The sequence below is a fragment of the Bos grunniens genome, chromosome 29, assembly GCF_055505025.1.
Source record: "Bos grunniens cultivar Pamir isolate PY7600 chromosome 29, Bosgru_T2T1.0, whole genome shotgun sequence".
Lineage (NCBI taxonomy): Eukaryota > Metazoa > Chordata > Mammalia > Artiodactyla > Bovidae > Bos > Bos grunniens.
The window spans coordinates 38,977,774-38,990,490 of record NC_141193.1 but is presented as its reverse complement, the minus strand read 5'-3'; the positions used below and the strand labels follow the sequence as shown (position 1 = coordinate 38,990,490).

Here is a 12,717-nt window from a genome sequence, read left to right as displayed (position 1 = left end):
GGGGGTCGGAATGGCTTGGGCAATTCGAATTTGAGAGGCTTTACGGAGAAGGCAATGGCACCCCACTCCAGTACTCTTGCCTGGAAGATCCCATGGACAGAAGAGCTTGGAAGGCTGCAGTCCATGGGGTCGCTGAGGGTCGGACACGACTGAGGGACTTCACTTTCACTTTTCACTTTCATGCATTGGAGAAGAAAATGGCAACCCACTCCAGTGTTCTTGCCTGGAGAATCCCAGGGACGGGGGAGCCTGGTGGGCTGCCGTCTATGGGGTCGCACAGAGTCGGACACGTCTGAAGCGACTTAGCAGCAGTAGCAACTGAGGGGCGGGGTGGCATTGGGTTTCCCCCGGGAAGGAGGGGCCTGTCTCGGGGGCAGAGCTGCGGGCTGGGCGGGGCTGCGTGCATCTGCCTGTCTCCCTCCTACCAGCTCTGCAGCCACGGTCCTGAGCCATGGGGCGCTGCTCCCTCCTGCTCCTGCTCCTGCTCCTAGCTTTCCTGACTCCTGGGGCCGCCAGCCTCGTATCGCCGTCACTGAGGGCCCCTAGCAGCCTACGCTGGTCAACCAGCTTCAGATCCCGCCCCACTATTACCCTGAAGTATTCGATTCGCTACATCCAACAGAAGGTAAGGCCAAAAAGGTTGGGGTGTCCGAGTGGGTGGCGAGGACTGGGGTTTTGTGGTTTTCGGGCACCAGAGCTCATCCGAAATTGTAGAACCCTAATGCTGAGGACTTGTCCGGGGGCCCCAAGTCCCAGTCTGTTTAAACTCACCTTCGGTCACCAGTAATTTATTGTCATTTCTGGCTCTACACTCCCTTCTGTGATTGACCATCACAGTCACTTCAACTCCTGCTTGCAGAGGATGCCTTAAAATTCCTTTGACCTCCTGCCAAATTCAAGTTATTTAATGCCAGCTCTGGAGCCTACTTCGCGGTGACAGTCGTCTTTTGTCCCAAAGCAGCACCTAAGTTCACATTTCTAATATCTTACCAGATAATATATAATATTTTTTCAATCTAAAATGCCAGTCTGTTGTCTAATGCTCAGCTCAGAGTTGTTGCTTTTGTAGCCCTTTCATTAAGAGTTTTCAACTTTCCCTGGAAGTTGTAGGAGTCTGTCAAAATTTGGAGGGGGGAGTGAAGGTGAGCATCTTTATAGTTCTGAATTTTGAGTTCAGAGGTTTAAGGTAGGCATGATGTCTTTGTGCTTGGCTGAAGCATGAGGTAGGTATTTCCTGAGAAGCCTGGATGAGGAAGTACATCTTTTGTGAAATGACAATATCACTTAAAGTTCTGGGAGCCTGTGAAAAGATAGATGACCTTCCCAGGTAGCACAGTGGTAGAGAATCTGCCTGCTAAAGCAGGAGATAAAAGAGACGGGGGTTTGATTCTTGGGTGGGGGAAGATCCCCTGGAGTAGGAAATGGCAACCCACCCCAAAATTCTTGCCTGAGAAATCCCATGGACACAGGAGCTTGATGGGCTACGTTCAGTGGGGTCTCAAAGAGTTGAACATGACTGAGCAACTGAGCACGTGTATGTGCATGCATGTGAAAAGATAGGCAAAAATTTGGGAAACATTGGGATTAGAAGTGCAAGAGTCTGAGGTTTGGCTTTAGGAGTTAGATAGATCAGAATTCCAATCTATTAATACTAGCTCTGTGACCTTGGGAAGTTTCATATATCTCTCTGAGCCCAATTTCTTGACCTCTGGGGGATTTGGTGGTGGTTAAATGAGAAGAGATGACATATCCCTAACAAAGTATTTGGTCTCGAGTAGACACTTAGTAAATTGATGGTTACTAACTTATGTGAATTTTGAGTAGGAATTTGATATAGAGGGATGACGTGAACTTCTAGTATAAGAAATCATTTTTAACCCAGAAATGTAGAGATTATGAAGAGAAAGCATTCTAGTTTTAGCAGGAGTACTAGGAAACATCTTTTTTTTAGGCAATTCTCTAGGCTTCAATTTCCTCATTTGTAAATTGAGAGGTTTGGAAAAGGACCAATGTGTTTCACATTTTACTGAAAAATTAAGGCTTTGGGGGAGCTGTCTCAGAGGGATGGTGAAGGCCCATGTGGAAACCAAGTTAGGGTACCCCAGAACCCCCACTCTCTGACTTCTTTCAGCCTGAGATTTATATTTTTATTTGTTTTATATGCTGGGATTTTGCAGAGTTCCATAACTAAAGTTAAGTTGAAGGGAATCTACTGAAATGGATATCTATAATCCTTTTAGGAATGGTGAGAGAACTATCAGCAGAAAAGAGGGGGAATGAAAAGGTAGAAGAGACTGAATGATCTCTTAGGTCCTAATTTATATTCCTTCATTGTAAATTTCTTTCTTGACCACTTCACTCTTTAGATATAAAAGGCCAGTTCTTTTTCCATTTGTGGTGATTTACAAGATCTGTTTGGCCTTATTCAGCCATGTTTTGCCCTCTGGCTTATATTTAGTTCACATTTTAGGACTCAGATTCCACAAATAGATTTATTACCATAATAATAATTTTATTTACATCAACTCCAATTGAGTTTTATTTCACTGTTTAGAGAAAGACTTTCACATATATACAAATGTTTGTATAATAATTGTTGCACAATAATGGTTTTATAGTAATTGCCAGTTTTTCTGGACCATAAATTTTTAGTTGGGATTGAAAAGTATGTGTAAACTCAACTTTAATTTTTTTAGTTGGAGCAGATGAAGTACTTTCATGCCTTTTAATGATAAACATTATTATTGTACCTAAGACTTTATTCAAGGTTTAATTTTCATTCAACTTTGTAATGATTTCTTTATCTGTTGTTATATCTGTCTAAGCTATTCCCAGTTGTCCTTATATTCATGCAAACTCCATGAATGGTCTCAGTAAAAAGGCTTAGCCCTCCTTCATAACTCTGATTACTTGCAGAATAAAGGTCAAAGTCCTTCATATTGTTTCTCATTGCATGCTGGTCTTTCAGCTTCATATCCTGCCATAGGTCCCCACCTCCTTCCACCTTCTCCACACATACACTTTTAGCAACATAGAACATAGACTCAGTTGAAGTTTACTGTGTCAGAAATTCTGTCCGGAATACCCCCCTTTTCTCCGCTAGTTAAATGCATACCTCTGTCCCAGCTGAAATATCACCTTTTCTGTGAAACTTACTTGATTCTAGTTGGACTTTTTTCACATTTACTATTTTGTGTCAGCTAGATAGCATTATCTATTACCCAGAAAATCCCATAAAAATATAAAGTACAAAATAAATATTTGTTGAGGGAGTGAATGGATGACTACCCAAAGAAAGCCCAAGCAAGGTCTACCGTCATTTAATTAATGACACAAATCATCTATTTATTTTCCTTTTTAATCTTTTCCTTCTATTTTTTTTTACCATTTATATTTCCTTTTCTTTCACAGTCTTCAAATGTTGATTTAGTAGGAATGTTTGATTTTGTTTTTAATCAAAAATAACTGAGTCAGGAGACCAGAGAAAGGATAACACATCACTTGGGCACATCAAGGGCTCTGCATGTATGTGTGATAGGGCTTCCCTGATAGCTCAGCTGGTAAAGAATCCACCTGCAATGCAGGAGACCCCAGTACAGTTCCTGGGTCAGGAAGATCTTCTGGAGAAGGGATAGGCTACCCACTCCAGTATCCTTGGACTTCCCTGGTAGCTCAGCTGGTAAAGAGTCCACATCTGGGTTCGATCCCTGGGTTGGGAAGATCCCCTGGAGAAGGGAAGGGCTACCCACTCAAGTATTCTGGCCTGGAGAATTCCATGGACTGTATTGTTCATAGGGTCGCAAAGAGTCGGACCTGATGAGTGACTTTCACTCACTCATTCACTCATATGTGTGATGCGAATGTTGTAAAGGGCTCCTTGGGATGCGTAACTTGTGTTTATTCAATTTCCATGGTTCTTATTACCCTCTTACTCCCACCCTAGTCCCTCAGATCTGAATGTGAATCCTGAAGGCATTTTGCTGTGTGATGTAATGGGGAAAGAGAATGGGTCCTTTCAGGCTGTTACTTTCCTCACTGTTGAAAATAGAAATCAGTATCTACTGTATTAGTCAGGGATTTCTAGAGAAACAGTTAGTAGGGTGTGTGTGTGTATGTGTGTGTGTATATGTATCTCTTTCTTCACAGAGAGGGATTGATTTATTTTAAGAAATTGACTCATGTTGTTGAGGAGCCTTGTAATCTGCAGGGTAGGCTGGTGGACTGGAGACCCAGGGAAGAGCTGCAGTTTGAGTCCCAAGGCAGTCAACTTGCCTAATTCCTTGCTCAAGAGTAGTCAGTCTTTTGTGCTTTTCAGGCCTCACCTAATTGGATGAGACCCACCCACATTATGGAGGGTAAAGCTGCTATACTCTAACTCTACTGTTTTAAATATTAATCTCATCTAAAAAAACTACCTTCACAGAAATATCTAGAATGTTTGAGCATTCTGGGCACCATGGCTCAGCTGAGTTAACATGTAAAATTAACTGTTACATCTCCCTAAGGCTGTTGTGAGTGTTAAACATGGTAATTCAGGAAAGCACATGCACAGTGCCTGGAACATTAGGAAATTGAGGATCTTAATGAAGTAAACGGTGGTTCCTCCCCTACTCTGTCTTTAAACCACACTCTCTGTAGTGCCATGCATTTCAGGTTGATCTATATGCTGACGCTTATGGTAATGCCTCTTCTAGAAACCTAGTGGTCAGTCATCTATACTCTACTATTCTTATTTAACTACTGACCAGTGTTTATGTGAGAACTGTGCATCCTGGCCCAGCACTGAGCTCATGGCTGCTGACTCCTGCAGGGCCTTCCTACAGCTCCTTCCTCGTCTATGGTGAGACCATCATGGTAGATGAAGCAATTTTGATTTATAGCTTACAGTTCTACTTTCTACCCTTACAGTTCTACTTTCAATTCCTATTCTGGGTTTCCCTTTCTTGTCATGGTGGTCCTAGTGAATGTCTAATAAAATGGAGCTGTGTCAGGTGCCTTGGAAGGGCCTATCGCTTTTTCTCCTCCTGTTCTTCTTTTCATTTTTCCTTTCTCCTCTTCTTACTGGTTCATCTATTGATGACCTTCCCCTTATGCCTGGAGCATACTGCCACAAATATTATATGAATTCTGAACTGATTTCTGTTTTTACTTACAGAATCATTGTCAGAAGGGGTCATGTAGTTCACCCGTAAGCTATGATGAATTGATCTTGATCAAAACTGTTGAGGATTAGGAACTTGATAGAGCTTGACAACCATACAGGTTTGAGAATGCATTCTGTTTCTAACACTACCTGAGTAATTTCAGACAAGTTACTGTGAGCTTCTGTTTTTATAATCAGCAAAATAGGGCTAATTATACTATTCATCTCACAGATTTGTTGTGAAATAAGCTGATTTGTGTAAAGTGTTTATTTAGCACAGTTTAGTGGAGAAGGAAATGGCATCCCACTCCAGTGCTCTTGCCTGAAGAATCCCATGGACGGGGGAGCCTGGTGGGCTGCAGTCCATGGGGTCGCAAAGAGTCAGACACAAATGAGCGACTTCACTTTCACTTTTCACTTTCATGCATTGGAGAAGGAAATGGCAACCCACTCCAGTATTCTTGCCTGGAGAATCCCAGGGACAGAGGAGCCTGGTGGGCTGCCATCTATGGGGCCGCACAGAGTCGGATACGATTGAAGCGACTTAGCAGCAGCAGCAGCAGCAGCTGCACAGTTTAGATCCCTTGGTAAACACTTAGTAAATGGTAAATGTTATTTTTATTTTACCTTGCAGTTTTTTCATATGGCTTTAACTTCTTCTCTGGGGGCTTCCCAGGTGGCTCAGTGGTAAAGAATCTGCCTGCCAATGCAGGAGCTGCAGAAGATGGAGGTTCGATCCCTCGGTGGGGAAGATCCTCTGGAGGAGAAAATAGCAACCCACTCTAGTATTCTTGCCGGGATCATCCCATGGACAGAGGAGCTGGGTGGGTTACAGTCCAGGGGGTCACAAAGAGTCGGACACGACCGAGCAACTGAGCATGTACCTCCTGTCCACTCAGAGTAAAATATTTAAGTCATTCCGTATCATATCTAAAATAGTTATTCTGGTAAATATGAAAGTCTTTGTGAATTCTTTTCTGTTACTTAACTAGTGCAAATGTTTCTTTTTCTTCAGTGGGATGTAGTATAGTACACTTGTAAGTAGAACATAGAAATTAACTTTTTTCCTCATTTGAAATTATTTTCTTTCACATAAGACTGATACATAAAAAAAGGCGTGTGAAGCTAATTCCACTTTTTTCCTATACTATTTTTAGTTTTGGTAAATTGTGGAGAGAAAAATGTATGATAATAATTGTATCCTTTCAGGTTTTTTCAAGTACCTCCTTGATAATACTAAATCTAACACTGTCTTTCTAATAGCTGAGTTTTAAATATTTTACCAATTAATGCTAAAATGTAGTTTCAGCAAAAGTTAATTTTAGAGGTTATACTGTCGGGTGGTACAATGGTGAAGAATTTGCCTGCAATGCAGGAGACACAAGAGACTCAGGTTTGATCCCTTGGTCAGGAATATCACTTGGAGTAGGAAATGGCAATCCGCTCAAGTATTCTTGCCTGGGAAATTCTATGGAGAAAAGAGCCTGGTGGGCTACAGTCCATGGGGTCACAAAGCATCGGACACAACTGAGTGACTAAGCATGCATGTTTATATCCATCTGCATATTACAGGGGTTTTATGCTTTAGTACATAAAACACAACACTTTCAAAATTTGGTTGCTAGTATCAGCCCTGCTACTAACTTGTACTACTATGTTGGGCAAGTTGCTTCACTCTAGATCTCAGTGTACTAATATGTAAGATGAGAAGATTAGATCTGCTGATCTCTGATGCACCTGTAATTCTGTTCATGAGTGCCTCCTATCTATAGGGAATTATATCAAGAGTGGATATATATTAATATATCAGGTAGGGATGTGGGCAGAAGTTCTGTTTTTTGCCCTACCATTAATTGCCTTTGGTAAATGCTGCGGCTGCTGCTGCTAAGTTGCTTCAATTGTGTCCGACTCTGTGTGACCCCATGGACAGCAGCCCACCAGGCTCCTCTGTCCTCTCCAGGCAAGAACACTGGAGTGGGTTGCCATTTCCTTCTCCAGTGCATGCATACATGCTAAGTCGCTTCAGTTGTGTCCGATTCTGTGCGACCCTATGGACAGATGAGACCTCAACGATTTTTCTATCTCAACTTTGAGTAAGATACAGACTGAGATCATGTAAAATGTTTTTTAAATTAAAAATTAGCTCTCCCACTGATACAATATTTATAACATAGAGCATTATATTTATGTTTATATAAACACTTCACACATATTAGCTCATTAATTCTCCCATTGACCTCATGTGATTTTGGTACTGCTATTCCCAATTTATAGATGGAGGAACTGAGGTACCAAGTGTATTCTAATCACTACCTCACTCTGCCTCCTAATATTTCTACTTAAATCTGTAGTTTTGTTTTTTTTTTTTAGGATTTTTTTGGTCACTTAATTTTTTTAATTGAAGGATAGTTGCTTTACAGAATTTTGTGGTTTCTGTCATATATCAACAAGAATCAGCCATAAGTACACCCATGTTCCTTCCCTCCTGAACCTCCCTCCCATCTCCTTCCCCATCTCACCCTTCTGAATTGTCAAAGTGCCCCTGTTTGAGTTCTCTGAGTCATATAGCAAATTATTGGTTATCTAGCTTACATATGGTATTGTAAGTTTCTATGTTACCATCTCCATAAATCTCACCCTCTCTCTCCTTCCCTTCCCCCATGTCCATAGGTCTGTTCTCTATGTCTGTTTCTCCATTGCTGCCCTGAAAATTAATTCATCAGTACCATCTTTCTAGATTCCATTTATATGCATCTGTATATGATATTTATATTCCTTTTTCTGACTTCCTTAACTCTGTATAATAGGCTCTAGGTTCATCCATCTCATTAGAACTGACTCAAATGCATTCCTTTTTATGGCTGAGTAGTATTCCATCGTATGTATGTACCAGAGCTACTTTATCCATTCATCTGTTGATGGACATCTAGGTTGCTTCAATGTCCCAGCTATTATAAATAGTGCTGCAGTGAACATTGGGGTACATGTGTCTTTTTCAGTTTTGGCACTCATGCCTAGGAGTAGGATTACTGGATCACATGATGGTTTTATTCCTAGCTTATTAAGGAATCTCCATACTTCTTCCAAAGAGGCTGTATCAACTTACATTCCCACCAGAAGTGTAGGAGAATTCCCTTTTCTCCTGGATCTATAGTTCTGACTCAGAACCAGACTCATCTGGTTAAATGATGACTTTCTCCTTGTGGCACTGTTACCATTAAAAAAAAAAAAATTACTGACAGTCTGTATATATGGCAGGCACGGTTCTTGAGACAATAGTTGGACTGCTCATGTGGAACTTATTTTCTGGTTAGGAAGTAGATAATAAGCAAATAAACATAAGATAATTATAGACTGTAATGATTGCCTTGAAGGAAATAAGCAAGGTGATGTGTGCTCAGTTTTGTCTGACTCTTTGTGACCCCATGAACTATAGCCCACCAGGTTCATTTGTTCATAGAATTTTCCAGGCAAGAATATTTGAGTGGGTTGCCATTTCTTACTCCAGAGCATCTTCATGACCCACAGATTGAATCTTTGTCTCCTGCAGCTCCTGATTGGCAGGAGGATTCTTTACCACTGTGACACCTGGAAAGCAAGGTGATCAGTTCAGTTGCTCAGTTGTGTCCTGACTCTTTGCGACCCCATGGACTGCAGCACACCAGGCTTCCCTGTCCATCACCAACTCCTGGAGCTTGTTCAAACTCCTGTCCATCAAGTCAGTGATGCCATCCAACCATCTTATCCTCTTTTGTCCCTTTCTCCTCCCGCCTTCAATCTTTCCCAGCATCAGAGCCTTTTCCAATGAGTCACTTCTTCCCATCAGGTGGCCAAAGTATTGGAGCTTCAGCTTCAGCATCAGTCATTCCAATGAATATTCAGGAAAAGAAAAAGAAAGTGAAGTTGCTCAGTCATGTCCGACTCTGCAGCCCCATAGACTGTAGCCCACCAGGCTCCTCCATCTATGGAATTTTCCAGGCAAGAGTACTGGAGTGGGTTGCAATTTCCTTCTCCAGGATAATAATCCTGAATATTCAGGATTGATTTCCTTTAGGTTGGACTGGTTCAATCCATCCCAAACTGGTTGCAGTCCACGGGACTCTCAAGAGTCTTCTCCAACACCACAGTTCAGAAGCAAAGTTCAAATTCTTTGGCACTCAGCCTTCTTTATGGTCCAACTCATATCCATACATGACTACTGGAAAAACCATAGTTTTGACTAGATGGACTTTGGTTGGCAAAGTAATGTCTCTGTTTTTTAATATGCTGTGTAGGTTGGTCATAGCTTTTCTTCCAAGGAGCAAGCGTCTTTTAATTTCATGGCTGCAGTCACCATCTGCAGTGATTTTGGAACCAAAAAAAATAGTCTTTCACTGTTTCCATTGTTTCCCCATCTATTTGCCATGAAGTGATGGGACAGGATGCCATGATCTTCCTTGAGTTTTAAGCTGACTTTTTCAGTTTCTTCCTTCACTTTCATCAAGAGGCTCTAAAGTTCCTCTTCACTTTCTGTCATAAGAGTGGTGTCATCTGCATATTTGAGGTTATTGATATTTCTTCTGGCAATCTTGATCCCAGCTTGTGCTTTGTCCAGCCTGGCATTTCGCATGATGTACTCTGCATATACGTTAAATAAGTAAGGTGGTTTGTATGTATACATATGGGTGTACAGTGGAATGGAAAGGCTTATCTCAGGAAGGTTTCCCTGAGTCTTTTTTTTTTTTTTTAAACTATTTGTTTAATAATTGTATCAGGTCTTAGTTGTGACATGCAGGTTTAATTGTTCTGTGGTATTTGGGATCCTAGTTCCCCAATCAGGGATCAAACCCATGTCCTCTGTACTGCAAGGTGAATTCTTATCTACTAGACCACCAAGGAAGTCCCTGAAAGAGTCTTAACTGGTCCTCCTTGCAACCTGTAGTTCCTCCTCCACTGCAGTCCCCATGGGCCACATTAATCACCTCCCTTCAGTCAAACCACTCTTCTTCTCAGGACCTGCAATGTTTCCTGATTTTTTGCTTTCTCAAGAAAAAAATCCTGTAGTGTTTGAGGCCTTCCACCCTTTGGCTCCAACCCACCTTTCCAGTTTGCTAATCTGTTCTCCACACATGCCCATTGCTTTCCTGTTTCTGTGTTTTAACCCACATTGTTCCCTTTGCTTGGAATGCCTCTCCCTTGCCTCTTTCCTCCTTTATCAACCCCTTCCATTTTTTAAGCCCCATCTCAGACACTCCTCCTCCAGGGGCCAGAAAGTGTGTGATTGGTCAGATCTTTCTTTGTACTTGTCTCATGGCATTTGTCTTAACTCTAGCCTTGTGTTAAAACCTTTTGTTCCCCTTTCAAAGCAGGAAGCCTGTCTTGTAAGTATCCGTACCCCTTCACAGCCCTTTGCACATTGTTTTACTTAGAATATCGTCTGCACAAATGTTTTTTGAATCAGTATCTCTCCCCTTCCCTTTTCCTGCTTCCCTGCACATTGAGGTAAGGAAGGGGTGTGTATGCATAGGGAAGGGAAGAGTATGGAAACTTGATTCCCAGCTGTTTAAGATGCTTTGAGGGAACAAGGTAGGAAGCCAGGCAAATAAGAACAGGCCTACTTGTTTTCATCCTCTTATTTTGATGATCTGGAGATGAACTGTACTGACCTTTTTCTCAGCATATCTACAGAGAAGGGTCATGGTAGGGAGTGCAGCAGTCCCTGTATGTGTATGGATGTGGGTTGAGGGAAGGGTGAAGAATGAACATTTCAGGAACAATATCTCCTTCAAAGCTACTTCTCTGGTGATTGTGAAGTGCCTTTGTTTATTAGGGAGCTAAAGTAAAGGCAGTATTTTTATGGTTTTTTTTTTTTTTTTTTTTTTTGGCTTTTCATTTGCAAACAGAGGCTAATTAACCATGTGTGTTTGTAAATCCTTGCTATCTGTTGTATATGAGTCAGTTAGTTCCAAGTTGCCTGTGGTGCTGTGAATGGAGAGAAACAGCTGCTATGTCTCTGTCAGGCTCATGATGTTCTCTTTCTTGCTATTTATATTGTGAGAACTGTCCACACGGTGTAAGGAAAAGACAGTTTTATTAAAGTCAGATTTCTTTAGGAACTTTGCCACAGCATCCCTTCAGTTTGGTTGTGTGATAGAATTTACATGTATGAAAGTATAACTATTATAGAAGTTATGATATCTAACATTTATAGAGGAAAACAACACAGTTATATATTCACTTGACACATATTTATTGAACTCTTCCTATGTGCCATATACTGTCAGTTGCTAGGGATAAGGGGAAAGCAAAGACATACCTCATGAAACTTCATTTTAATGGGAAAGAAGATAGTGATAAGTAATTACAACTATGATGTGTGTTTTAAGGAAATAATATGTTGTGGGAGCCACAGTAGGGTCCTAAGTCTTGGATATCAGGAAATCCTCCGGTCAGCAGTGGTGTTAAAGCAGAGGCAGGAAGCTGAGGAGGAATTATTGGCCAGGAGAAGGGAGGTGATTGAGATTTTTGTCCAAATAGAGGATATACTGTGTATAAGATACTAATTTAGAAACAAGTAGGAGGAATTGAAAGGAGGTCAGTAAGACTGAGACAGGGCAGAGGTGATGAGGCGAGAGGTGGGCAGTCATCATTGTGAAGTCAGTGTTACTATTTCCATTTACACACTCTTGGTGTGGATATTCCTTCTTTGAAGTTTTCATTGATTTTAAGAACATGACTTGGTGTTGAGTTGCTGTGAGACATAGCACTGCTCTGTTCACCAGGATATGACACATTCACCTTGTGACAGGTACTGCTCTTCATATGCTTATCTTTAACCCTGCACAGAGCTACTGCATCTATTTTACAGAGGAATAAAGGGCTCAGAGATGAAGTAATTTATCCATGATCACACAGCTCATAAATGATAGCATCAGGATTTAAACTGAGGTTTGGTGTCATCAAAGCCTGTATTCCACTTTGCCTCTTTACCAGCTGTATTTCTGGAATAGATAGAAGATTTTGTAATTTATGATTCAGAGATAGTTGTAAAAGTCACATCTGTAAGGAAATCCAGATTCATTTCAGTTCAGTCACTCAGTCGTGTCTGACTCTTTGCGACCCCATGAATCGCAGCATGCCAGGCCTCCCTGTCCATCACCGGGAGTTGTGAGTAAACTCCCGGAGTTCACTCAGACTAATGTCCATCGAGTCAGTGATGCCATCCAGCCATCTCATCCTCTGTCGTCCCCTTCTCCTCCTGCCCCCAATCCCTCCCAGCATCAGAGTCTTTTCCAATGAGTCAACTCTTCGCATGAGGTGGCCAAAGTACTGGAGTTTCAGCTTTAGCATCATTCCTTCCAAAGAAATCCCAGGGCTGATCTCCTTCAGAATGGACTGGTTGGATCTCCTTGCAGTCCAAGGGACTCTCAAGAGTCTTCTCCAACACCACAGTTCAAAAGCATCCATTCTTCGGCGCTCAGCCTTCTTCACAGTCCAACTCTCACATCCATACATGACCACTGGAAAAACCATAGCCTTGACTAGACGGACCTTTGTTGGCAAAGTAATGTCTCTGCTTTTGAATATGCTATCTA

General features: G+C 41.7%; 1 protein-coding gene across 9 annotated transcripts in view; it reads left to right on the top strand.

The window, feature by feature from the left end:
- Nucleotides 1-12,717, top strand: part of PRCP (prolylcarboxypeptidase) — an 86,232-nt gene that overhangs the window by 1,218 nt on the left and 72,297 nt on the right. For all 9 annotated transcript variants that reach the window (XR_015157871.1, XR_015157870.1, XM_086384561.1 and 6 more), the window contains exon 2: nucleotides 429-625. Coding sequence is in view for 7 of the 9 variants with exons in the window: in XM_086384561.1 (XP_086240687.1) it covers nucleotides 452-625 (174 nt within the window). In the remaining 2 variants the exon portion in view is untranslated. The remainder of the gene's footprint in view (nucleotides 1-428; nucleotides 626-12,717) is intronic.